This window comes from Eremomyces bilateralis (assembly GCF_010015585.1).
Source record: "Eremomyces bilateralis CBS 781.70 unplaced genomic scaffold P152scaffold_1, whole genome shotgun sequence".
NCBI lineage: Eukaryota > Fungi > Ascomycota > Dothideomycetes > Eremomycetales > Eremomycetaceae > Eremomyces > Eremomyces bilateralis.
In genome coordinates this window covers 2051660-2077661 of record NW_022985067.1, presented here as the reverse complement: position 1 = coordinate 2077661, position 26002 = coordinate 2051660, and the positions used below count along the sequence as shown (strand labels likewise).

General features: G+C 48.8%; 11 protein-coding genes across 11 annotated transcripts; 4 read left to right on the top strand and 7 right to left on the bottom strand.

Annotated features, from left to right (window-relative positions):
• Nucleotides 1–254: 254 nt before the first annotated feature.
• P152DRAFT_445625 (uncharacterized protein) lies at nucleotides 255–906 on the bottom strand (the record flags this gene model as incomplete). Its single annotated transcript, XM_033677867.1, has 2 exons — nucleotides 255–778; nucleotides 858–906. The coding sequence occupies 2 exons, from the start codon at nucleotides 904–906 to the stop codon at nucleotides 255–257; spliced, it is 573 nt and encodes a 190-aa protein (XP_033539190.1).
• A 542-nt stretch (nucleotides 907–1448) lies between these two features.
• On the bottom strand, nucleotides 1449–3088 carry P152DRAFT_454143 (uncharacterized protein). The gene has a single exon (XM_033678534.1). The coding sequence runs from the start codon at nucleotides 2978–2980 to the stop codon at nucleotides 1769–1771; it is 1212 nt and encodes a 403-aa protein (XP_033539189.1). The 5' UTR covers nucleotides 2981–3088; the 3' UTR covers nucleotides 1449–1768.
• A 228-nt stretch (nucleotides 3089–3316) lies between these two features.
• On the bottom strand, nucleotides 3317–4122 carry P152DRAFT_388151 (alpha/beta-hydrolase; the record flags this gene model as incomplete). The annotated part of the gene is made up of 2 exons (XM_033675913.1): nucleotides 3317–4014; nucleotides 4059–4122. 2 exons carry the CDS (start codon nucleotides 4120–4122, stop codon nucleotides 3317–3319), a joined length of 762 nt encoding a protein of 253 aa, XP_033539188.1.
• A 609-nt stretch (nucleotides 4123–4731) lies between these two features.
• On the bottom strand, nucleotides 4732–6018 carry P152DRAFT_387219 (SGS-domain-containing protein; the record flags this gene model as incomplete). Its single annotated transcript, XM_033675877.1, has 3 exons — nucleotides 4732–4954; nucleotides 5045–5337; nucleotides 5386–6018. 3 exons carry the CDS (start codon nucleotides 6016–6018, stop codon nucleotides 4732–4734), a joined length of 1149 nt encoding a protein of 382 aa, XP_033539187.1.
• Nucleotides 6019–6374: 356 nt separating this feature from the next.
• On the top strand, nucleotides 6375–7316 carry P152DRAFT_23128 (uncharacterized protein). The gene is made up of 3 exons (XM_033674561.1): nucleotides 6375–6698; nucleotides 6936–7240; nucleotides 7296–7316. The coding sequence occupies exons 1-2, from the start codon at nucleotides 6510–6512 to the stop codon at nucleotides 7128–7130; spliced, it is 384 nt and encodes a 127-aa protein (XP_033539186.1). The 5' UTR covers nucleotides 6375–6509; the 3' UTR covers nucleotides 7131–7240; nucleotides 7296–7316.
• P152DRAFT_454139 (uncharacterized protein) lies at nucleotides 7021–9098 on the bottom strand. Its single transcript, XM_033678533.1, has 4 exons — nucleotides 8684–9098; nucleotides 8295–8598; nucleotides 7902–8252; nucleotides 7021–7850 (listed from the first exon to the last, which is right to left on the bottom strand). The coding sequence occupies exons 1-4, from the start codon at nucleotides 8834–8836 to the stop codon at nucleotides 7324–7326; spliced, it is 1335 nt and encodes a 444-aa protein (XP_033539185.1). The 5' UTR covers nucleotides 8837–9098; the 3' UTR covers nucleotides 7021–7323.
• A 1441-nt stretch (nucleotides 9099–10539) lies between these two features.
• Nucleotides 10540–11331, bottom strand: P152DRAFT_386531 (uncharacterized protein; the record flags this gene model as incomplete). The annotated part of the gene is made up of 1 exon (XM_033675837.1): nucleotides 10540–11331. A coding segment is annotated over one exon (792 nt), but the record flags the coding sequence as incomplete, so codon positions are not given.
• A 2480-nt stretch (nucleotides 11332–13811) lies between these two features.
• P152DRAFT_386946 (uncharacterized protein) lies at nucleotides 13812–13964 on the top strand (the record flags this gene model as incomplete). Its single annotated transcript, XM_033675859.1, has 1 exon — nucleotides 13812–13964. A coding segment is annotated over one exon (153 nt), but the record flags the coding sequence as incomplete, so codon positions are not given.
• A 744-nt stretch (nucleotides 13965–14708) lies between these two features.
• P152DRAFT_23041 (sugar transporter STL1) lies at nucleotides 14709–16839 on the top strand. The gene has a single exon (XM_033674557.1). The coding sequence runs from the start codon at nucleotides 15128–15130 to the stop codon at nucleotides 16745–16747; it is 1620 nt and encodes a 539-aa protein (XP_033539182.1). The 5' UTR covers nucleotides 14709–15127; the 3' UTR covers nucleotides 16748–16839.
• A 4414-nt stretch (nucleotides 16840–21253) lies between these two features.
• On the bottom strand, nucleotides 21254–22729 carry P152DRAFT_454134 (SAM dependent methyltransferase). Its single transcript, XM_033678532.1, has 6 exons — nucleotides 22527–22729; nucleotides 22326–22466; nucleotides 22203–22269; nucleotides 22111–22151; nucleotides 21413–22042; nucleotides 21254–21324 (listed from the first exon to the last, which is right to left on the bottom strand). The coding sequence occupies exons 3-6, from the start codon at nucleotides 22260–22262 to the stop codon at nucleotides 21291–21293; spliced, it is 765 nt and encodes a 254-aa protein (XP_033539181.1). The 5' UTR covers nucleotides 22263–22269; nucleotides 22326–22466; nucleotides 22527–22729; the 3' UTR covers nucleotides 21254–21290.
• Nucleotides 22730–23363: 634 nt separating this feature from the next.
• Nucleotides 23364–24480, top strand: P152DRAFT_22866 (uncharacterized protein). The gene has a single exon (XM_033674544.1). The coding sequence runs from the start codon at nucleotides 23460–23462 to the stop codon at nucleotides 24375–24377; it is 918 nt and encodes a 305-aa protein (XP_033539180.1). The 5' UTR covers nucleotides 23364–23459; the 3' UTR covers nucleotides 24378–24480.
• Nucleotides 24481–26002: the final 1522 nt, after the last annotated feature.

Below are 26002 nucleotides of genomic sequence, written 5' to 3'. Positions count from 1 at the left end.
TCAAAGCAGGTGCAGGGAACGCCATTCCAAATTAATCGAACGGTCTATCTGAAACGGCTTGATTAATGGCTCAATGAGGACAATATTTTGACTGCTAGCTTGAATTTCAATCTATACCCGATCATAAGAAAGATCCGGCAACAGTAAATTGCCACAATCGACTTCGACGGGGCGATAATGCACAGCATTTTTGTTCCAACTTCCACCCCAGAAGAAATTATGAAGATCAGCTACGGAGGGCCGCTGCAGCATCATCATTTGGGGTTGCATTGCGAAAGCCACAACCCCCCATCTCTCTCTTGGGCAACGATAGGCCGTGCACATTTGCCAGTGTCGAATCCGCAGCATCTGGAAGCACAATCTGCGTCGCTTGTGCAAGGTCCGGTGATGAATTGCTTCCCCGGTCCGTTCTCTACACCGGCGGCTGGGGTTTCGACAACGGCTGGGGTTTCGAGAACGGCTGGAGTTGCGACAACGGCTGGAGTTGCGACAAAGGCTGGGGTTGTGACAACGGCTGGAGTTGCGGCGGCAGCGACATCATCAGTTCCATTTGGAGCCAGTTGGGTAATCATGGTTGACGCAGGAACCGCTCCTCCTTGCGGGCTTCCGCCTCGAAGTAGTTGGGCAGCTCGATCATTTGGTGTTGCATCTCCAAAGCCGCACCCGCCATCTCGTTCTTGGGCAACAATTGGGCCAGAACATTTGCCGCATCGAAAACCACAGCATGCCGAGGCGCAGTCGGTTTCATTTGAACATGGCCCAGTGATGAACTGTGTGCCTTTGGGCTGATATCAGTGACACTAGGGATTATGTCGTTAGTTTTCGCAACCTATTGCCGATAAAAATGGATAACATACCATTCAGGAGGATGAAAAACACAGTTGTAAGACGAGGAAGTTTGGTCATGGTTGTATCGGGACATGTATTGATGTGAACTGATGATCTGTTGATCAGAGCAGAAAGGTCGATACCATCATGTTTTTATACTGATTTCGAACACCCTATTTCCAGATGATCATCCATCTCTTCAGTGTGTTACTGCAATGTATCAGAACTGTGGCATGGCTTGAATAGGACCTCCAGCAAGGAAGTTGAGTTGTATATCAATGCCTTCAGTCTCCACAAAGCGTTTTGGACTTCGCAATGCGTAAAGGTCTCCGTATCCAAAATTGGACTGCTTAAATAAATTTGACTTGACATTAGGAGATGGAATTCCAACACGGCGCGAACTCTGTCGATGACTGTCGAGGATGGAATCATGGAAGGATGATACAGTGCACGTCGCAGAAGAGTTTGCAAAGAATTGGCAAGCCACAGGCGGCTAGCCACAGGCGGGCTACGGTTTCACAACACTCCCAAAATCTAGATGTGAAAAAAAGAAAAGAAAAGAAATATAGTTATACGAAACTAGCAAGATAGTGTAAGTTATCTTTAATGGATTCACGAAACTGGAATCTGGGTTATCCGATACCACAAGGGGGATTTGACATCTCCATAAGTCTAAGAACTCTATAACTACTGCCTGCAAGTAGAAGATAGAATGGCCATTGATAGAGCTCAAAGAAGCATCGCTATTGATGGCTCTATCGTCTTGCTTATATGGAGTCCAGTTCCTGTAGTAATTTTGTCCTGGAACCGATAGTATTCTGCCTGGGACTAGCGGATTCGAACGAAGAAAGTCCTTGACATCAACACCACAGAGCATGAACGTACAATGCGTCAAAGACGGCCGATATTGAGTGGAGAAGATGATTTATCCTGTGCCAATTTACTTCCAGAACCAGCTGCTGGACTCGTCACTCGATTGATCGGTTTGCTGGAGTTCATTGCCCGATGTCCTACCCGTCGCCTCTTCCAGTCTCTTGTTGGAATTCACATGATTGTCCTGTGTACTGCGACTTCCATTGTCATCGACGTTCTCCGAAACATCCTCACTTCCATCCTCGTAGATCTTACTTTTGGTAGATCTTTTCTCGACATGCCCATCCGGGAACACACGTTCCTCCTCCCTGTGTACAGTTCGAATGATTCTTCCGCGAGCATCCGTCGATTGATCAGGGGAGTAATCTTCTTGTTTTTGGAATCGATCAAACATATCAAGTTCCGTTTCAGGATCCAATGTGGATGATGAATCTTCCGCCGGCCGGTTCTCATGAAAGACATCACCTAATGTGTCCCGAATCCGTCTGTACAGCCCAAATGGTTCGAATAATTCTTCTCTTGCGAGCTGGCTCCCCGCCTGAACTTCTTCCCATAGCTGGCGCTTTGAGTCCCAATCAGCCTTTTGCTCGCGGTTCGATGCTTTCCATTGAGAGTGAGCTGTCATATGAGATCCTTGACTGGCAAGTCGGAGATCCTCAAAAGCTCTATTCCAATCAACGTGGGTCAATGGCGGCATCATTGAAAGCGACATCGGATCGTAAAGCTTCTGCCAGAGAAAGTCTGTGGAAGTGAAAGCCCCGATATCTTCGTTTATGTACAGTACTCTCCCACGTAAGCCCCCATGGGATTCCATAGCTCTTTCAAACCGTTCTGCTTCGTGTTCTATGGCTCGCAATAAGGTTTCGATTGGATTCAGCTGACTGTCGCCATGACTCGACTCGGATGTTTCGTTGCGCGAATCATTCTCAAGGAGTGAATAGACCTCTTGTGCCTTCTTGCGACCCTCCTCCAAGAAAGCCGACATCTCTTGCCACCAATCTTGCGATCGCGAGGATGGTGTCTCTCGTTCTGGTCGAGTCGACTTGTCTGGCCCATCAGGTCCATCGTTCAATTCGGATTTCACATCTCGAACATGATCACGGAGCTTTCGGTGTAAATCTTCTGCCTTGTCGATGCTCGAAGTAAATTGATCCGTCATATCCGTGATCAGCTGGATTTGGGAATTGACGAAGCCTTTCAGGGCCCGAAATGGGTCGTATGGATTTGTGCAATTCGACGTGGATTCATCTTTTGAATTGGAATCTTTCGAGGGTGCCATAGTGTCGTGATGTCGACTTATGGAGCGGATTCCATGTTTACATAGAATAAGCGATCTATTCGAATGAGTTCACTGGAGGATGTTCTGTCCGGTTGAGGAAGAGAAGCGTGAGTTGATGACGTGGGAATAATCCGTTAATTAGGTGGGGCAGGATCTCCTGACTGGACCCTCGCGCTCGTCTGTGTTGATACGAAGTCACGAGCACCTTCTGGCATCGATCAGAACCTGGATGCAGACATCTAAATCCTAGGATTACGGCGAGCTACAAGTAGTCCTTGGGATCGCATATCATTATCGTTATTCTCCTGCTAGCTCCAGCCATGATACAAAAGTAACCTATCTCGCACCAATCTCAACTGCCCCAGCAGGCACTCCTCGTAAGCTTTTGAGTCTTTGTGAAAGGAATATCATAATTGGAAGCATTTCCTCCCTATTCTTCGGCATAGAGTCTCCCTCTCGCGCCCAGGTGACAACTTTGACGTGCTCAAAGTTATTCCGGCACCGTTCAATGCTGGCGTCTGTGACATTCGACGACTTGTTGCCATGGCATACCAAGATGGGGGTCTGGAGCTTTCTTGTCGTTATATCTTTTGCCTCTCCCTTAATAGGTTTGACGACACTATCGGGAAAAGGTCCTCCAATACTGATGATTGCACACAACTCTTCATCATCGTCCAAACCCGTAGCACAAGCCAGAGCAGCACATCCGCCTTGCCCATATCCCCACAATGCCACTTCTCTTGCAATGTATCCGCACTTGTCCATGAGGATGTTCCGGATCATGTCCAGCAATGATTTGGTCGCCGCCTTGAACCCTCCATCCATATCTAGGTTCCCTGTAGCCTCATTGAGAATGAGATCGTCCGCCCAGTGAAAGCGCCCCTCGTCAAAGGGTAAGACGGAAGGGGCACGGAGAGAGATGCAAACCGAGTCCGGTAACTGTATTGCTTGGGCTAGTTTGGTAAATGGAGTATAGGTATCTCCAAGGCCATGAAGAAGGATGAGAACGTTCGTAGGAGGGTGATTTCCTGGGGCTGCTTTCGATTAGTGGAGCCGATGACCTTGAAGAGTAACGTACGAGGGATGATGTCGAACACCATCGAAGATGGGAAATCCTCCTTCTTTGGCAGGCGTCCAGGCATTTTGTCTCGATCCCGACAGCTGGAGAAATGGGTTGGATATGTATTTGACGATTCGGTTTGGGCTTTTGGTTGGCTGAATCGATACACTTGCGTGCAGAAAGCAAATCGAGCTAAACAGCTTCCCTTTGACGTAGCTCTTTCTGTTATCTTCGGATTGTAATATTCTCCAATGCTGCTTGAATCCGTCTTGAGTTACAACACCGAGGTCGAGTACAAAGGCGAGAATTTTTGGCCTGGTGCATTTGAAAACAAAATGAAGAGCACAGCTTGAAACCGTATTAGTTCTTTTCACGGAATTCGGGGCCCACACAACTGTTTGACAACCAGAAAAGGGTGTGGGCGTAATCTATCGTGTATGAGAGATGTGAGAGACAAGCACCAGATTGGGAGTTGAACTGCCCTTCATACCTCATTCTCACCATCTAGAATAAATTAGGACGAAGGCCTCAGAACAACTTGTTGATCCCTGGAATTCATGGTAGGGATTTTAAATCCATTTGGGATATCGCTCTATCGTTACTTAGGTGCTACCCAAGCACCCAAGCATATTATTATCAAACCAACGAAAACAATCTCATGATGTGAAGTCTGGAAACCCCAACATCTCAACTATTCATTCCATTTCTTTGCCTCCATTCCCTCCGGTGGGAGGGTCTCCACTTGACCTTTCCCAACCTCACCCCAGTTGGTGCTCAACGCCGTCCCATTGCTTTCCTGGTAGCTTTTCACCATCGCCCTCCGAACGTCAGGATCTGCACCTTTGTACAAGTGTTTGAAGAATTTGTTGATATCATCTCCCTCGTCATCGCTGTCGACATCGAATGTGTCATCACTCTTGGTGTCTCCTTTCTTACTCGACTTGTCCACTAGTTCATTGTCTCCCGAAACACCGTCCTGCTGCTTCCCGCGCTTGGAGAACAACTGATCCCAATCCTTGGGGCCGTGCTTGGATGATGAGGGGTATGAAGGAGGTTTGTCGGATACGACGGGCTGTCGGACGGGATTTTGCGTAGACGAACTAGTTATCGGTGCGGCATCTGTAGCAGAACCGTCAAGGGAGGGCCATTTTTGGCCGGGAAACGACTTCTTGAGCGTGAGTTCGACTTTGGACGGAGTGATATTGTAGGACGACGATGCAGGTGATATGAACGCGAAGAGTGGGTCCAGAGTGTATTCAAAGGTGGCGCCCGTGATCGTCGGGAATGAGATAGAGATCTATAAGAGTCAGACGGGCGCTATTCAGCCAAGCAATGGGAGACCTACAGATTGCTCCGATATCTCCACCTGTGCTTGGTCGTTCGGAACGCCCTTCGCAAGTAATGTAAAGTAAACTGTGTCCGAACTCTGATACCAATCGTGTCGGATCTTGGCAGCAGGAGCATGCGCTTGTGAATCTTTCTGTTCCGCTTGTGGCGTCTGCAGAGTGGATGATTTGCTTTCGGGCTGAGTGGATTGCGTAGGCTGTTGAGGTGAAGGAATCTCTTCCACCGTCCGCTTTGCTCGGAGATCGTCTGCCGGTAGGTCTCTGAGTTTTGGTGCCAACTTCATCTCCCAAATTGCGAGAAGCTTATCCTTTGGATCCAAGCGTTTGACGATTCCAAGGACGAATTCGGTATCGGCATACCGTTCCAATCCAAACAGGACGATCGCACGGCGTAATTGGGCTTGCGCGATGAGTTCTTTTCGAGCCCGTTTAATCGCTAGGATTATGGCATGTTCGGCGTCATTGAGAGCCGCAGAGTAGTCGGGAGGTGATGATCGCTGGAGGGCTGTAGAACGTTTAATGTAGTAGTCAACTGCGTTGGGATTGACAGCAATCGCTGCAGAGTATAGCTTGATCGCTTCAGCAAACTTGCCAGCTTCGAGAGCTGTAGCTCCTTTAGCAGCTTGGTCCATGGTCTTTGAGATTTGAAGCCGAGAAATGCTATGGGTACCGTTCCAGATGAAATGCGAAGCGAAGGCAACTCAACGTGTGAGGGTAGTGTTCGGATGTAGCGCAAAGGTGTTCACGTTCGGCCAACCTCGCTGTTGCTTGGTTTTATCGACTTCAAGCACACGTACTGCTGAGGTTTATTTCATGCGTGGATTTACTTCCGGCGATGACCTTTTCATGTCTGTTGTGGAATCGAGCTGAAGGAGCATCAGAATGGTATTTATGAGATGGAATATTGCGGTCGATATACCATAGATGATTGAGTGATGATGCCCCGCCGAGAACAACTCCACCACCTCTTCTTTGAGGTTCAGCGTTGGGCCACTGCGCAGTGCGTGCGCTCTATGGTATATGACCACCAAGGGACTTTCTACAATTGTTTCTCCTTTGCTCCATACGTCGCTCACTTTATTCTTGAAAGGAGGTCTCAAATCTACCGATCTTTATCAATCCGATGTCTTCCGAATTATACCACGCTTTGATACGGACCCACCATATCACCTCCCGTCGAAAGGTATCCGTACTTACAAAGGCAGCTCGAAAGCATTCCTGCCTGGTTCTCCTTCGTTCTGGCGCTTCTCCAGGATTGATGTATTGTGAGGGTATGGAGTCAAGTGTTAACGCGTGGGTATCAGTTGTCGAGGTATTTTCTCTCCTTCCGCATGTCTCCTGATCGTCGTCCCTTAATGAACGAGTATTTTCTTCCTCTTCGCGTCTCGACATTAGTTTTCTACGTGTGTCAAGCCAGAAAGTCATCGTTATTTCTCGTTGAGTCAAGCTTTCTGCCATTTGAGCAGGTTGGAACTTCTTAAGTGTGTATGGCATGCATTTTGCAATGACCTTGAAATGTGGACGAAGGAGCTGATTTGTTTGCAACAAGCATCTTCGATATAAGGACTTCCATATGGTTGCTAGACCAGCTCCTGTTCCCGTAGAAATTCAGGGAAGCAAAATTGATCGGCTTCAAAGTCCCACTAGAGGGATCTATGAATATGGCTCGATTCACGAATTCGCGGGGCAAATGAGTCTCCTTGGCCTGCAAGATTGGTGGGCCACCATGATGGGATACAAATAGTTCCTGTCTGAAGCTGTCATCGAATCTCTGTATCAATATGTCATAAAGATCAGGGAGACGCAGAGAATGAAAGACTGAAAAGAAGAGACCGAAATCCCGAGACAAACAAAGTAGGTTTGAACAATAGTTATAGGTATCGTCTCATTCTGACGCTGATCGAAGTAGAATCATACGCCACCCACTCCATACAACCCTACAACCGACCGATTTCTCGCAGAGGAACATCCTTCCATGCATCAGCGAATCCGGCACCCCGAACCCAGGTGGGGCCATCAACGGAGACAGAGTCAGTGGCTAGTTGAGCCAACTTGATCCACATGTCGGACTTGATCGGGAAATCCTTGCCATCCTGGAATTTCTCGCAAGCAGCCTTGCCGTTAGCAATCGCTCGGATAAGCTTGCAGAAGTGGCCATCGTCTTCGAAACGCACTGCCGCATCAAAGCAGGATTGCCATTGCTCAGGCTCCGGCTTGCTTGACAATCCCCCACGGGGTCGATACTCGGAGATCTCCCGGATGTCGAGCCTGGCATTTCCACGACTCGCATACAATGCGAGATCCATTCGACCTTTCCATTCAAGGAGACGGATCTTATGCGCAGTAGCGAGCCAATCTGCTTTGAGGAATGCCGAAAAGAAAATGGACGAATTCAGGGAGTGCATGAGGAAGAAATCGACCTTTTCGGTATGAGGAGGACGTTGGGCAGCGCCGGTGAAGTAGGCTGGTAGAGTCAGTCGCGCCTGTGAAGTATTCAAACATTCAAACGGCATACCGGTTATGTTGATCATCTCCGCTGTCTTCTCTTCCAGTTCAGCTTCCTTCACAATGTACTGACTCGCCAGAGCAATCATCTCGTCAGGCGCTCGTATCAAAATCCCGTCTCGAACCTTGTTTGGGTCTTTCCATCTTGTAGAATCCTGAATCTTCTTGTCGCTATATGTATCCTGGAGCAACTGGAACAACGATTTCGGTTTCGGATTCACTTTGGCAGCCTTTTCTGCTGGTAGGAGGTATTTCCCGATCCATTCGTCGTGAACTGCAGCTTGTGCTAGAGCCTCAGCAATGATGACCGGTTGACCAAATTCAATGCCAAATCCTAGATGAATCAGTGGATGTATGAAACCTGTAAAGTCAGCGTTGCAGCGCATGGCAGGGAAAAACTGACCTGCGAACGTCCGCACCAGAAGTTGCTGGCTTCTCTCGTCCTCTGAAAAAAGGTAGTCCTGAAGAACTTGCTGCCAGCCTTTCTTCTCCATCTCCTTCTCGAAGAATACCACGAAGTCATGGTAATACTTCTCTTGTCCCAGAAATTGTATAAATTGTTCTGGTTCCGACATATCTTGGACGACGCGCTCCTCAACCTTGAATGGAGGGCGTTGATATGCCTTGTTGTGAGCATAGTGAGACTCAAGCGCCGCAGGACTGGCTCCTAGCGCATAGAGAGAAAGGATATGATGTACGATGTGGTTCTAGATGAGGTTAGCAAGGTCAATCGATAAGTCTGGTTCATTCGCAACAGCAGCCTTTCACTGGAAACTGAATCTATCCACGTACATGGAACCCTTCATTGTTGAAAAAGATGTGATTGCTTCGGTGGTTGTCCTCCAACAGTTCATCGGCTTTCTTGGCCGACTCAACGTCTAGTTTCACGTAGAAAGTAGGCTTATTAGCTACCAGAAGCCGAATCTCGTTCTGTGGGAAATCCATAGTTGATAACGGCCGTAGGAATCGAGAACTCTGACGGCAATGACAGACTTGATGTGCTAGATAGGAGCAACTGCGAGAAATAAACATGAATCAACTTGGCGATGAATCAAGTAAGTTTTCAGCTCTTATGGCTTGCTTCTTGGATGACAAATTATCTATTGTTGCATGAACACGACATGTCAATACAAGGAATTCCCATCAATAAAACCAGTCCTAGACATTGCATATCCATAAAGTCAGTCTCACAGCAGAGTGGGTGGTGTGGCTCCTCAGCTCTTACTCCGCGTCATCTTGTAGTAACCTAAATGGCCAGTTAAACTGCTGAATGGTGCAAGCAGAGCAAGGACGACTCATTGCGGGGTAAACCCAACAAGTCGATCTTTAGTAGTTATGCGGGAGCGGGATCTACATCATCAAATTTGATTTCTAAACTCCTATGTCTAGATCTACTATATAACTTCGTAGTAGGGCTTTCTAAGGGGAGGTCATCTATAGTTTCGTGCCTGTTGAGATTGGAATATCCACAGAGGCTCAATCTCTAGCACAATGGGGGAGGACTCCATACAATTCAAGGGGAATAAGAAGGTAGGTGATATGGTCCCAGGCCTGCGGCCTGTTCCCTTGGTTGTGGCTGAAGACGTGGCTGGTGGATTATATCAGAGAAGCAAACAAACATGGTAACACAGCATTAGCTACGGCATTGGAGAGGAGAGTCGCTATCTCGCGCACAAAGGTGCCGGGAGATTTCATTTCTCTCTCTCTTCAGTTTAGATTAATGGAACTTGGTAATCGCAGATCTTGCGCATCCAGACCGTGTCAGTAGGAGCCATCTCATATATTTCATGCAGTGCAACTTACCAATGCAGTCCATGATTTCTTCAAAGATTGGATTATTACGAACCTACTCGACGTGTTGCTGTGTAGTGTGCAGGGCCAGGGAATGCTTGCCGTACCTCAAGAACGCAATCTAGGTAGACTCGGATCTCCTCTACAACCGAAGACACTTCCATCGATTCTCGCGTACGGTGTACTTGGACCATCCGCAGCGCATAGAGATCTAGCAGTATTTCGTGGTCAGATTTATAAACTCCCTCGGAGATAGGCGTTAGACTCGTCTAAGAGCTCTCCGACCTACAATGAGTTTCCACTACCAAGATCTCTTTGTTCATTCAACAGGTATTGTTACGAGGCCACTGTTATCAGCTTTGTTACTCGGAGGTAGGTCCAGTAATAAGTCAGCTTTTATTTTTTCACCTGTTGACTGAAGTCCCTAGTGTCCATCTAACAGTACTACTTGGGCGGCCTTAACCGCTTTGGTCACTCGGAGTTAGCCCCATACCCAATCGGATTTAGCCTCATTGTCGTGGGCCCAAACCACGAAGGATTTGGTAAGCTGGTAACGCTGTTGAATTGCTAAAGAGAGAAGGAGAAGATCTCTCACTGCGATCTGCTATTTACATCTGTGGGCAAACGGTCTACCCATCCCTTCTGCCTTAGGCCGCAAGGCCACAACACACAGACTGGGCAAAGCCCAAGACTGTCACAGACTTCACCAGCACCATCACAATGACACGGTCTGGATGCGCAAGGTCTGCGATTACCAAGTTCCATTAATCTAAACTGAAGAGAGAGAGAGAGAAGAAATCTCCCGGCACCTTTGTGCGCGAGATAGCGACTCTCCTCTCCAATGCCCTACTGCTGTGTTACCATGTTTGTTTGCTTCTCTGATATAATCCACCAGCCACGTCTTCAGCCACAACCAAGGGAACAGGCCGCAGGCCTGGGACCATAAAACACAATACAAATTTGTATGTAGCGAGCTGCTGTGTCTCATCGGGCTCCCAATGGGCGAACTTACGTATGTACTGTTTGGTAGGCTGCCAACAGTCTTCGATGATCGCGAGATCCGGAGATCCTGCGCAATTGAAGTACGAATGTAGCCCATTTTGGCGCTTCCATTTCTGTACGATGTTCTCCTTTTTCGATGACCATGGTGGGCCATGACTAGAGTCTTGGTCCTCTTCTAAAACGAAGATGTCACCGCGCTGTATCCAAGGTTTTATATGCGGTTCTAGGATCGCGTCGACGTAGACCCGTTGCGTCATCTTCCCGTTTGAGTTAGAAGGAACATCATACGTTACGAGCTCGCTTTTGAAGTCGTTCCCTGCGGCCCCCCAGCCATGTACCCGTCTCATATCAGTATCGAACTGTTCGCCAACTTCTTGGATACATTTCCTACAGTATCGCTCCCCTCGGTGCCTAATGATAAGGAGCTTGCCCTGAGGCCCTAGTGAGAAGTGTACTTCGTCGGAGGATCTGACTCTCTGCCAGTCAGGAACTGTGGGATAGTCGTGGAGCATCCTCTGGCACCATTGGACTCGTTTTTTTTCTAGATCTCGCGAAATCCACGTTTTACGACATGCGACGCATTTATGGTAGTCTTTCGACCCCATAACGCGCCTAACAGTCGTCCAATGGCAGTCAATATCAGCTTCAAGCCGAAGAAGGTCCTAAGGCATAGCTCTTTCTTCAACAGAAGCTTCCTCGAGGATCATTTCCATTCTCTCTATCTGTTCTGGCGTGATAATCAGTGAGCGGCCTCGGGGCTCCTTCTCTTGCTCAAAGTGTAATCGATCTCCGTTTTCCTCGCGAATAATCTCCATTCCTGTACGGTATGGGACTCCTTCGGCCTCAAAAACAGAGGACTTAGACCGTGAGGGATGAAACCCATAACGTCGATTCTATATAATATTGAACCCCACAGCCCCGCGTATACGGGATTTTTTAGGTGTATCCCAATGCTCTTTAGGGTTTTCTGGCTGTGTAGCATATTTTCGAGCTTGATTTCGCGTTAAAACCATTTTCAGATGACTTATTGTAAAATGACAATGATTTGTATACAATTTTGTGTGAGTGCGGGTGTACTTCGGGAATCCATATGGATACCATATCAGAATCGTTGGAGTGATCCAAGTCCCTGAAGCTTGTCACTGTCCATCTGTTTGATTTTGACCACCTAGCCAGTCTTGGATCAACTACTTCTAGAACGTCTGCCCAAGCACACCTTTCGGCCCCTATGTAACAATAAGAGCATACTCTTCGTCACTATTTGAACCAGAGCTCAGTGACAGGATGCCTAACGGCTACCCACGACCATGCAGGCAAAATGTCAATAACCACCAAACCGAGGAGCAACGCAAGGAACACTAGGACGCAATATAGTCAACTATTTCTTGAGCAGAATCAACCTCACCAAGCCAACATCTCTTAACTATCTTTCCACACGGTAGCTCTGACACATCTGGAAATTCATGCCTGTTATACTCTCTCCATTTCGTACCTCGGCACCACCTGATAGGGTCGGTCTCCGGTGAGGATATTATATACTGCACTCCCGAGGTTGAATAGATCGTCCTTAAGTCTCTGGAGAATTATAGTCGAAGTTCAGCGGTTCAAATCGTGCTCTAGCACATGCTGGGGCTTGAGAACCGTTTAGAGAAGAGCCGGCAAAGTCAGAAATTCGAAGGCCAAGGCCCTCCTCTACCAGGAAATTCTTTGGCTCTACGTCACAATGGATAACGTTTGCAGAATGCAATAACTGTAACCCTTCCACAGCTTCTTGGATCCAGCGTAGCCGCAGTGGGAGAGTGATGGTTTCGCCATGTGCACTCGGGCGGAGCTGAGGCAACCATGAGGCATACACTCCAGCGTCAAAACACAAGTTTCTAGGTCCCAATTGACCAGCTTTACCAAACGGGGGTGAGGGGATAACACCCTGTAGATGGCAATTTCTATGGTGAGATCTCGTCGGCAGTCCCCTTCTCTGCTGCTTGGCCATGGCGATTCAATGATATCGCCGGATGGGAGACGCTCTATGATACCTAAGATTCCACCGGAGAGGAATTCGCCTTTCTAGTTCATGGCAATTCGTTCGACTAGCCCTTGCGCTGGATTTCCTTTGGCTTCCAGTATTGGAGGCTGGTCAGAAGACATGAAGGTTACTCACGTGGCAAGACACTTCCAGTGGTAAGCGGTTAAAGGTACAGAAGGTGGGTACTGGACAAAATATGAACTGAGTAGGGGATTGAAGACCCGTGTAATAGTGAAATCAGTTAGGAAGGAGTGCAATAGAAATGCGGTTTTGATATTTCCAATTGAATGCCCGACTCAGTCGGGAAATATTTACCTGGCCTCCAGATTTACCCCTGAATGCTAGAATTGGGGAACCAACCACCCCGCTAATTGATCCGCTTCTACAGAGTACATCCGTCGCTAACCTGCTGTGAGCCAAACGTATCAGTTTGTTGATATTCCAATCCTTGAATATTGGAACCATTTGTTTAAAATTTGAATCCTTACCAAGAAGGGGGCGGAAATTGCGATATTCAGTTAGAAAAGAATAGTGCGCCATCACTCGCCAGAGCGGGGCTGCATATCTCTGCATATTGGAGTCAGTTCAGAGCCATGCGGAGAAGCTCCCCGGAATTTTGTACAAGGTCACCAGTGGTTTGAAGGAGGGAGATCCTAACTCACGTAGATTCTCTCATGTACCTCCTCCTTTTAGAAGTGGTGTATTTTAATGGGATTGATTGACCAGGAAGCTATCTGGGTGGTGGGATCTGTGGGTATTGGTATCACTCCCTGGTGGAGCTAGCCCCAATCAGGAAGTGATCACCCGATCCCATGTGCATGTGGGATGGTTGATTCCCTACACCTCCAATCTCATTCCAATGTGTCAAATTTTCGAGTACATCATGGAAGGCGGTCACAATCTCGGCCCGTTGGATAGATCGCCACTCCCGATTCTCTTTCTATTTGGGAAACCGAAACATATCCCGCGGACAGGGTGGTCGAGAACAATCTCGAATCCGGAGTGTTGGCAGCCATAGCTTCGGATTGGCACTCACAGGCAGATTTGCGCCAGTGCGTGGTATATTTCCGTCCGACTTTTCCTTATTGACGTATATACCCACCTCTTGGCCGAGCAAGATGCATGTTCATTGGGTTAGTCCATGATCTAGGGGAATCAGTGGTAGGAGACATCCCAACATTTGCTGGCATCCCTAAAGGTAGGCGACACATTCGCCAATCGCCATCCTGGAACCAACCAGTTAGAGCGCAAACATAAGCTTGAACGATTTGCTTTCCGGTACATCGGATTTGGTAAAGCCGCGTAGTCCGGAATATGCGGACGAGACTTGGAACGCCTGGCCGGACTGCGAGGAGCAAAGGACACCGGAAGGTCGATGGATGAAAGAGATGGGACGAAATAGGGTGCATCGTACAGGCATTTCAATACGAGAATATGGAAGAATTTCAGGGCCTTGGGGTCAAAGATCGGAAGGAATTGTTGGCCAATATGAGGCAAGCCCAGATTTCAAAAGAGGGCTTGTCGGTTCCCTATCATTTTCGTCGTTGGTACGTCTTGATTTCAGTGTTTCTATTCCATACTAACAATCAAAGGTGACACCAACCTCGTTCGAACACAGTGTGCTCAAGTGGGGGTGGGCGCAGGGGAGTCCCTGGCGTCCTTTTAGCGCCAAAAACAAGCAACCATGGTTCGTCTCAGGGTCGAGCGCCCCAGTGCTTCTTCCCCTCCGGTCCAGCGTTTTCTCGGCGCTATCCCGCCACCGGTCCGTCAAGTGGCAAGCCGGTATGGCTTTCGGTAGAGACTTTTTCCTCGCATCCACTCCCAATGTTTCAAAGCTTCCTGGCATGTCGTCATGATGACGGATGAGGTAAGAATCCCGAGTGCTTCTTCATGTAGCCGGCATGCGTCCCTGAGGTAGACGCCTGATCGACGTCATACCCGGAGAAGGACCCTCGGCGAACTGTTTTCAGCCTGGTACATTACCCATATTCTGTGGAGCAGCGACGAGAACAAACCGTACTCAGCCTGGGTCCGGCCAAGACAGCGTCGAGTCCTGGGTGGATATGGAGAATATATGAGAATGCCGATTAATCCATCCACCGGAGTACTTCACACTCTCGTTCTTTCCCCGGGGTGCTTTCTTGAACCTTCTTTGTCCCTGATTTCCTTCCCCATATTTTGTGGATCAGGGACGAGAACAAACCGTACCTGGCTTGGATCCGGCCAGGACAGGGCCGAGTCCTAGGTGATATGGAGAATATATGAGAATACTTATTACTCCATCCTCCGGAGTACTTTATACTCACTCTTTCCCCCCAATGCTTTCTTGATTCCATCTTTTCCTTGAATTCCATCTTTTCCTTGAATCCCTTCTTTGTCCCTGATTTCCTGATTTCCTTCTTTGTCCTCATACCGTCAAGATGTGGACAACAACATGCGGCATGTCGGGGCGGGTGCTCCGGGTGTCTATTACCTTCGCGGCCGTCATGGGATTCTCGCTCTTTGGCTACAATCAGGGTATGATGTCAGGCATCATCGCTGGCGACGAGTTTACGAAGTCATTTGGCGCCCTCGCCATGCCCGAGAATCCTACGGACTCGGAAGACCGACACGTAAACGTCCTCCGCGGTGCTGTCACGGCCTGTTACGAGATTGGCTGTTTCTTCGGCGCCCTGTTCTCAATGTTCTACGGTGACAAGATTGGCCGCACTCGGTTGATCCTTGCTGGTTCCATTGTTCTGTTGGTCGGTGCCGTGATTTCGACGGCTGCCTTTGGCGATAAGTGGGGTCTCGGTCAGTTCGTCATCGGCCGTGTTATTTCGGGCGTTGGAAACGGCATTAACACGGCCACGATCCCCGTCTGGCAGGCGGAATGCTCTGGCGCTCATAATCGCGGTTTCCTCGTCTGTTTCGAAGGTGCGGTTATCGCTATTGGCACCTTCGTCGCCTACTGGGTGGTCTTTGGTCTCTCCTACGTCTCAGACACCGTCCAGTGGCGATTCCCCATAGCGCTCCAGGTTTTCTTCGCTCTGATCGTGGCCGCCGGTGCCCTCATGCTCCCGGATTCCCCTCGGTGGTTTGTGAAGAGAGGACTTGACAAAGAGGCCTGCTACGTTCTGGCTAAGCTCAAGGACACCACACCGGACTCCGATGCCGTCCTTACCGACTTCAATTTCATGAAGGCAGACGTGGAAGCCTCGAAGGCCTCAAAGGTGGGCTTGAAGGCGATATTCACGTTTGGCAAGACCCAGGAATTCCAGCGCATCCTTGTCGGTTGCTCCGGCCAGTTCTTCCAGCAGTTCACCGGCTGCAACGCCGCCATCTACTACTCGACGCTGCTTTTCGAGCAAAACCTGGGTCTGGAACGCCGGCTGGCTTTGATCCTGGGTGGTGTCTTCGCCACCGTCTACGCCCTCGCTACCATCCCGTCCTTCTTTATGATTGAGAAGGTTGGCCGTCGCAAGCTGTACTTGATTGGTTTCCTTGGTCAGGGGCTCAGCTTTCTTATCACATTCGCTTGCTTGATCAATCCGACCAAGGAGAACTCCAAGGGTGCTATCGTTGGGATCTTCCTTTTCATCACTTTCTTCGCCTTCACCCTCTTGCCGCTACCCTGGATCTACCCGCCGGAGATCAATCCGGTCCGCACCCGTACAGTGGGCGCCGCGGCGTCGACTTGCACCAACTGGATCTGCAACTTCGCCGTGGTCATGTTCACACCGGTTTTCGCTGCCTCGAGCGGATGGGGAGTTTATCTCTTCTTCGCACTGATTAACTTTAGCGCTATCCCATTCGCCTGGTTCTTCTACGTGGAGACGGCTGGTCGTGAGCTCGAGGAGATCGACATCGTCTACGCCAAGGCCCATGTCGAAGGGAAGTGGCCGTACATGGTCGCCGACGACATGTCCAAGCTCGATTTAGAGCAGATCACCCAGCAATCTCGAGAGCTGGGCTTGGATACCAGTGATCCTTCCGAACCTGAGAAGAACGAGCTCGGCCTCAGCAGCGAAGATAGCAAGGAGGCCCCGAAACAGCTGTAGCTGCATATTTTACACCGAAAAATAAAGGCCATGTCGGGTCAGGTCGTTGGCCTGACTCGGTCGTTGATGCGCCTATCTCCTCACAACGTGGAACACGCCGCTGGGACGATGGCTAGGATCACGCCGCCGGGTTGATCCTTTGTCGACATGCTATAGCAGCGGCAAAGGCGATGGTTTTTCTTGAATGAACCACTTTTTTAATTTCTTTTGTTATGGACCCCTTAAATACTCCTGTCAGATAGAACTCTTAGAAGCGCCCGGCTGGCATGTATACCTAGATAGAACTGTTAGAATCGCTCAGCTGGCATGCATAAATACCCAAGACAAGAAATTGGGCTGTTCCTTTATTTATTAATCTGTCTTCTCTTCTACTCCGCTGTAGTCCCGTTGCCTCTGCCCCCTAACCGGAAAATTCCGGCCCCAGAGGCGATGTGACAACGGCATTCCGAGCCTGCTGGTTAAAACTCGAATGAATGCGATAGACCTGTCTGCAAGAATAAGTATCATATTGTTGCTGCCTGAACGACCAGTGAGCAGCGCGAGTGAGGCGGGTATTTAATCCCTCGAGGTGAAAATACCACCATAAAGGTGCCCAGAGCATCATCGCGATCTATCGTAAGGGAGAAAATGTAGGTCTATACTCATCATTCGAAGGCAATGACCGGGAAGATGTGAGGTAAATAGCGGTTTCGCAGTTCGCTCAATCAAGTGATCGGTACAGCGGTACAGTAGGAAAACACCGTTAGATTCCAAAAGAGCGTAGGTATATTGACCTTGATCCTTAATGAGCGTAAAAACTACGGGAATACGCCCATATTTAAGTTCTGTATACATTTGATAACCTCGAAGACCTTTATTTCCTTAAAATAAGCGAGAAAGCAAAAGAATGAGGGGCTAGTGACATGGTGGGATGCGTGATGCGCTGTCATGGAAATACGGGGTCACGGGTAGGAAACCAGAGGACCCCGAAAAACAGGGAGTCAGAGACATCCTGATCTCTAACAGAAGATATCGAGATAGAAGAACAACTTACAGAATGAGAAAACTCTGCTGCTTGATCATAAAGATTGCCCTGACTTCCTGTGACAGTTGGGGACTTTGCCCAGTCTGTATGTTGTGGCCTTGCGGCCTAAGGCAGAAGATGATTGATTGATTCTGGCGCCCGTCGGGCCAACTTCGGTCGGCCTATGTGGGGATTAAGGCAGAAGGGAATAGGTAGACCGTTTGCCCACAGAGATGTAAAATAGCAGATCGTAGTGAGAGGGATCTTTTCCTTTTCAGATATATCAAATCCTTCGTGGTTTGGGCCTTCACACTTGACACTTTCAACCATTAGCACATCCCGTGTCATAGTCTTGGGCTGTTGGCCCAGGTTGTAGATAATTGGCCTTGCGGCCTGAGGCAGCCTCACGATGTTAGGTTTACATAGACCATTCCGGGAGACGCACACTTGGAACTTCTCTCTTCTTCTGTAGCTAAATTCATACCGTTACGACCGGAGTCACTACTCATCCATCGTGATCCGTTACATCCCGTGCGACATTGGTTGATTAATTAAGGATGACTACTTTCAAGAATAGTATTGGCTTACGGACCGAATTTTCACCCATTATCCGAAGTTGATCCGATAGGTTGCTCTCGGGCGACACTTCCAGAACCTTACATTCCTCAGCCTTGCTCTTGCCGTCTTACTACGTTAAATCTTGGAGAAATATACAGCAGCACGGACCGAACACCCTGTTGCGGATTGCAGGCATCGGTCACCACCAATGGTTGATACCTTAGGCATAAATGCTAAGGGGTCAATGTTGTGAAGACGACAATAGTAAAAGACTGATTAACGTATTCCACAAGCGAGCCGCCACTACAAGCGAGCCGCCACCTCAACCAGAAAACGCGACACTCGGTCTACAAACAACAATGTCTCAATCAATTGATGCTCGATCTATCCAAAAAGAGGGTCGTTTATCTTTAGCTATACACGCTATCGATCAAGGCCAAATCCAGAGCAATCTACAAGCTGCAGCTATATTCAACGTCCCTAGAACAACTCTTAGAGATCGACGCGCTGGAATCCTTTCACGACGCGACTGTACGCCCAATTCAAGAAAACTTACGGATCTAGAGGAGAGTGTTATTATTCGATATATCTTGGACCTAGATTCGCGAGGATTTAGGGCCCGGTTAGGTGGTGTTAAAGATATGGCCAATAAACTCCTTGCTGCTCGGGATAGCAGAAGCGTCGGTATTATTAACTGGGCCTTAAACTTCGTTAAGCGGACCCCTGAGCTCAAAATGCGCTTCAATCGACGGTTAGACTACCAGAGGGCCTAGAATAAGGACCCAGAGATTATTAAGGGCTGGTTTGAGTTCGTACGCAATACTATCGCCAAGTACGGCATCCATGAGGACGATATCTATAACATGGACGAAGTAGGCTTCCTGATGGGCCTTATCGCAACAGCCAAGGTTATCACAGCCTCTGAGAGACGCCATAGACCTAAAGCGATACAGCCAGGCAATCGCGAATAGGTCACGGTTATTCAGGGAGTCAACGCTCAAGGCTGGTCTATCCCACCTTTCGTGATCTTCAGTGGATAACACCACCTCTCAGCGTGGTATAGCGACGATATACCAAAGGATTGGGTTTTGACCCTAAGCGACAATGGATGGACAACGAATGAGCTTGGATTTGAATGGCTACAGCATTTTGAGAAGCATACAACGCCTCGTACAACCGGAGGCTGGCGTCTCCTGGTCATTGATGGGCATGAGAGCCATAACTCGCTTCAATTCCAGGAATTCTGCAAAGAGAAGAACATTATTACGCTTTGTATGCCTCCGCACGCGTCCTACATCCTCTAGCCGCTTGATATGGGTTGTTTTGGGCCTCTGAAGAAGGCGTACGGATTCAGATTGAGGACTTGATACGGAACTCTATCAACCATATCACCAAACTCGAGTTCCTACCAGCATTTAAAGCCGCACACGAAGCCGCTCTTACGAAGAAGAATATCCGTGGGGCCTTCCGAGGCTCAGGGCTAGTTCCGTACAATCCAGAAGCCGTGATTTCGAAGCTCGACGTCAGACCAAGGACTCCGACTCCAGCCGCTGAGGATGCTCAATGGGAGACGAAAACACCAAGCAACGCTATTGAATTGACGGCTCAATCGAAGCTAATTCAAGGCCGTATTACGAACCACCAAAATAGCTCGCCTACGCCAATCAATGAGGCGCTTGATCAGTTCGTCAAGGACGCCCAGGCAATGGTCCATTCGCTCACGATTCTGAAGGGTGAAAACGAGACTCTTCGAAAGGCAAACAAGCTCGCAACACAACGAAGACAACGAAAAAAAAAGCGGATTCAGGAGCGAGGGTCTTTGGCTATTGAGGAGGGGCAGGATTTAATTAATCATTCCGCCGTTGAGTCCCAAATTTCTCAAGAAATGCGTCAAAGTCGTACCCGACAGGACGGGGCTGCGCCGCGTCGAAGGCGATGTGGACGCTGCCGTGAGGTAGGACATCGTATTGAAACATGTCCTCTAGGTCGGCAAGATACTGTAGAATAGTCTGGAAATTAAAAATAATTGATTTTATTCGACGTTGTAGAGATATCTATCGTTGAAGTCGTTTCGTACAGGTGAGGTGGGCCGCTCGCTTGTGGAATACGTTACCTTTAATCTGTGTAAACTTAAAGGTTGACACGGTCCGGATGCGCAGGATCTGCGATTACCAAGTTTCGTTGATCTAAACTGAAGAGAGAGAAGGAAGAAATCTCCCAGCGCCTCTGTACGCGAGACATCAACTCTTCTCTCTGCTATCCTAACACAGCTCCTTAACACAGCTCCTTAACACTGGGCGAAGCCAAGACTGTCACACTATGCTAAAGTTACTGCAGTTAAGTTAGTTATATAAAACAGGCTGAAGTCGTCGACGCTCGATATCAGCAAAGAACTCATCTAACGACGGAGGTTGCTAAGCAGGCTATAGAGGGGATCAAGCCATACTGCCATAGTAATAGAGATAGGTAAAGACAAATAAGAATGCACCAGCACCAGTCTGAGGCTGTTAGGCCATAACCAATAGTCTGGGTGTACAGGGCAAGACTCTTACAGAGACCTTTGGACAGATCCCTTGGGATTAGTTTCCTATTGTAACATATTACCCTTATCGAACTTGATCGTCTCTTTACCTCTGCGTTACAGATTACGCCTCTGTAGATATTCCAATCTTAGAATATTGATCCTCTTCAGATATTCCAAATTCTAAGAGCTTATAACCGGTTCAAAGTTGTATGCGATCCTTGTTGATTTTATTTTCTAGGAGTATCCGTCGGAGGAGGATCTTTCCGATGGGGCTAGTCCCCATCGGGTAGTGACCACCTGATCCCATAGGGATGTTTGATATCGAACACCTAGCACTTCCTTAGTTCCATAAATAGGCCGTTAGTAGCGTATGTATCAAGAGGTGATCCGAGATGACGGCATCTACCGCTTCTTTGCCAATTCCCAATTTAGCGACAAGCCAAATACTCGCTCACATGTTACTCGTTTGCCTTCTGTCCAGTAACCACCTTCCTACGCTCTATAGTCAGCTACTACGGCAGATGCTTTCTTCGATATAAGGGAAACATCTGCGCGAAATGAGGGGAGCTGGAGCGCTTACAGGTATATATAGCTGTGTATAGATGGGTCACGCAGAGACTTGCGCATTTTAGCGAAGAAGACTTGCGCCTCTTCGACTGACCAACCAGCGAACATTGTAGTCACTTTTAAGGCGAAGCCTTCGAGATTATTCTCCAAGTACACTCGGCTCCAAAGGCCAAGCTCCTTCAAATGTTTTTCTTTTGCCCAAGGCCCCAGAGGAACCTTGATAGTTTGGTTTGTCACGTTCACAAATCCGGCCGCTTTGAGCCATTCTGGAGCACTCTCTGCTACCTCGAACGTCCTTCCAATTTTCTGGCCAATTTCGATGAATAGATGTGCCCATTTATGAAAAACGGAGTCATCGGGAAGGCTGCCATCGTCGCAATGCGTGTGGATAGAAAGCTCGACCTGTTCAAACCAGCCGCCAGGTCTAATGTGTTTCAGAGCTTGCCGGTAGAAAGCCGTCCAATCCGGCACACATCCGTTCATCATGCGGATATGGATGAAGTCAAAGTGGTTCTCTTGGAAAGTCCACGGCTGAGTAGCGTCGTCGAGCTCAAAGCGGCAGTTAGGAGGGACAAAAGACGGTTGGACGGGGGATATGTCAACACCGATAACTTCGGCAGATGGGTATTGATCGGCGACATCACTGCGAGAAGGATGGTAGTGTAAGCAGCCAAGACACTTCTAGCCTGAGCTGAATAGAGGGGCACGAACATAGCCCAAATCCCAGAGCCAGTTCCAATATCAAGAATCCGCTGTATCGGAAGCTCGTCAGTCTTATCTTTGACTTTAGACTGATCGCATACCTGCGGGTCTTCACCTATCGGGGCGACGAACAGGTTGTCTTTCAGGATCTTGATGAACATTTGATGCCTAAACTCCTCCTTAGTGACCAGATATAAACCTGCAAAGCTGGCAAGATTGCTGACCCGAAATCTTCATTGTCCAATTGTTCATCATCGTTAGGCCCCCAATACTCCCCTTCCCCATACGAATGATAACGCCTCCCGTGATGCCAGCGATAGTTCCGTATGCTCGATTTTAGCGATGTCGTATCGCTCTCATGAGTGCTGTAGAAACCATATGATCAACATTGCTGGCCTCTACCTAACAATTGTCGGGTTACGTACGATTCCGCATACGCCGAATCTGTCTCTTGTTGGCCATCCTGGTTTGATCCAACATTAGTATCGTGAAATAAGGTCGTGGTAGCCGCATGGGACGACCCAGTTTGAGACCCACCAGAGCGATTTCCCCGGTCCCCTCAGTTGCCGCCAGATGTTCCGGCTCGGTGCTAGCCATGTAGATAAATCGGTGTCAGGTGTCCTTCTGTGTCTCCACTGGAAGCGCTGGCTTTTGTAATAGACGGATGCGGATGATACGCCCTTGAGTATCCTTCCACTTCGAAGATAACGATGTTTGACTACTAGTCGTTTGGGTGGGGAAACCTCGGTCTTATGTTTATCCCCCTGTTCCTACAAAACCGCCAGCTGGCGTCGGCGGCTTGGGCGGCTTGGGCGGACTCTGCGGCAAATTGGTAACGGGCCGCCTGTATATACTATAGTAGAGCGGGGGTGGGAACGTAGCCCATTTCTCTTTCTAGGGCCGCATTTGGTGTTCGCTTGTATGCGCTAGCTACCCTCTGCAGGCATTGGTTCTATCTTTACCAAGTGTTTGAGGGCATCTGTCACAACTCGCAAGATGCCCTTCTTGGTTTCTACTCCCACCTAACATTCCTTTTACTGCCTATTACCACTGGGCTAGGCCTAATCAGGACTCCTCAGTCTTCTCCTACATATTTTGTTATCAAGGGTCAGCGCCACAGGTTATGGCGTGCCAAAGCCGCCTGATAACCCAGTCTTTCGCGCGAGCGACCGCCGAGCTACCTGGTTGATACTCAACCAAAGGTTGCCTTAGGAAATTTCAATACTCTATCAATCACGTGCAGAGGCCTCGCCAACCCTCACTAACTCTATAATAGTAAGAGATCACGATCAATTTAGCTAGTAAATACTAAGATATCTAGCCAAGTCTGACTTTATTTTCACTTTTCGCTTTATTCAATGCCTCCGCAACGACGTGCACCACAGAGACCAAGACTTACAGGTCCCCAAATCGCAAGCATCGCGACGGCGCACCGTTTAGGGCAGAATCTTCCGCAGATCTCTAGCCTAATCCGGGTTAGACCGGATACTGCCCAAAAGGCGCTATCGCGTATCTCTAGGCGTGCCCGTGAGATACAAGCCTTATCGAGAGATTTACCAGTCAATTTCGTTCCGAGTTTACCAGATATCCTAGATGCGATCGTACAGGATCGCCCTCGGGACTATCTTGAAGCTCGTCCTGGCAGACCCCATGCGATTTCCCCGCAGACCTCCGATGCCCTTCGGATCCATGCGCAATGTACAGAAGAGGCCCAAGACACGCCCTGGCGACATGTAATCGACGATTTTTCACGGGTATACGGAGAACCTATCTCACAAACAACGGGATGGAGGACTCTTCACGAAGATCACTACCTCCGACGAAGGCGCCCACCACGTAAACTTCACCTCGAATTCTGGCACAAACGGTTCCGTATACAGCTCGCAGAATGGGCACTCCCTAAGCTAGATCGAGGAGATCTCTTTATCTTTACAGACGAGGTGTCTATCGATACGGATCGACATAATAAACCTCCTGCCGTTACCTGGGAGGTAGGAGAGAACCCATTCAATTACTCACGACCACCAGCCGACGAGATCCAGCCTGCAATTATGTTTTGGGGCGCAATTGTCTACGGATACGATCTGTACGGTACAGGGCCCTGTCACACCTGGTCCCGGGAGACCATAGAGGAGACGCAAAAGTTGAAGGAAAATATCGACCAAGAGAACGCTGAAAAGGAGCGGTTAATGGAGCAGGACAGAGCCGCTGCACGGCAGCCTGGCACTCATCAATTCCGAGAGATACATGAAATGAACGAGGATATACAGAGGTAAGTAGTGAGACGGTGCCAAAAGGTCGGATTTGGCACTTCTGTGGTGCTAATATCCTGCGTTCGTTTCCGGACTCTTTTCGGTCTGAACCAACCAAACCGTAATCGCCACGTTAATTTGATTTCAAAACTAGGGAGAACCGCGAAAACGGTACACGCAGGCGAAATCGAAGGCCCGAATGGGAGTTCAAACGGGAGCTCGCAACACGTTCAGGCAAGACCAAGGGCGGTATAGATTGGGCACGGTACAGACAGACAATCCTGCGCGAAAAGCTTTTTCCTTTCGCACAAGACGTGGCTCGGGATACAGGTAGGACTGTTTGGATTATCGAGGACAACGCATCTCCCCATACAAAGGCAAGGAAGATTACCTTTGAGGAGCGTCAGGAGCTCGGAATCAACGTGGTGAAGTGGCCTCCGCGATCCCCAGATCTGAACAAGGTTGAACGAATTTGGCATTATATCAAGGATCACTTACCATTTGAGGATTTACGGACATCAAGGGGGAAGCTGTCTCGTGAAAAGGCTATCGTTGCGTTGGAACATGCGTGGCACAATGTCCCCAGGGAGAAAGTTGATATGGAGACCGATCGCTTTAGGCATTCGCTCGTTAAGTGCCTAGAAAACGAAGGTAATAATTACTTCTTCGCTTAGCTCCTTGTATCTCAAATATAACGCCAAAATCTCTCTGTTCTTAATACTAAATTGGTAGTGGAAGTGGTGAAAAGTATAATAGTGGGGAACGGGCAATTTTCACGTGATTGACACAGATTTGGAATGCTTGAGTATGCCACTTATCTGAAGGTCTTCGTGGTGGCTGGTTACTGGCGAAGACATCGCGCAGTGTTAAGTCTTTTGCAGTAAAGCGTCCGTGGTAACTATCGCTCTATCGGTACTCTATAGCTGTGACTTGGTGGCGCTTAGCTCAGGCATTTTCCTCCCTCCGCCCTCCCTGTCGCAAGATTCCCCTGTTGGTTTCTACTGCCACCTAACATTCCTTTCACTGCCCCCTACCCCTGGGCTAGGTCTAATCAGGACTCTTCAGTCTTCTCCTATGTATTTAAGTTATCTTCATCGCCCGCGAAGTCCAACTGCACGCGTCCACGTCGCCGCGGGTGGAAACATTGATGGGGAAGAGTTCTCTATCGATGGCTAAGTGCAGTGGCGATGAGAGAGACGCGCGCGTTACGCGTGCAGGTCGTAAGCGTTGGGCGTGGTATCCCCATACCACCAACACCAGCACGACTGTGTTTACTGCCTCCGCTTAGACACGGTGTCCTTTCATCAAGGGAGGCCTCTTGAGGGATAAAAATGGGAGATTAAAACCATCCGATAGGGGTCTATCTAGCTCGCAGCTGGATCCGGAAGCCTGACTTATTATCAGGTGGATGAGGACGCGTCTTAGGCCTCTAACAGGACACCCTCGGGCTCGCCTACTCTGGCGTTACGCGTGAGCAATGAGCTGCGTGTAGCGAGGGTTTGGAACAATCCTAATTCCAAAAACTCGTTAAGGCTAACTTGTATAAATCTAGGTGAACTCTGTTAAGGCCGGAGGGCCTCTTCGCAACGGGAGCGCTTGTTAAGGCCCCTCTATCGGAACCTGTTAATACCACAACGACACGAGCTTAC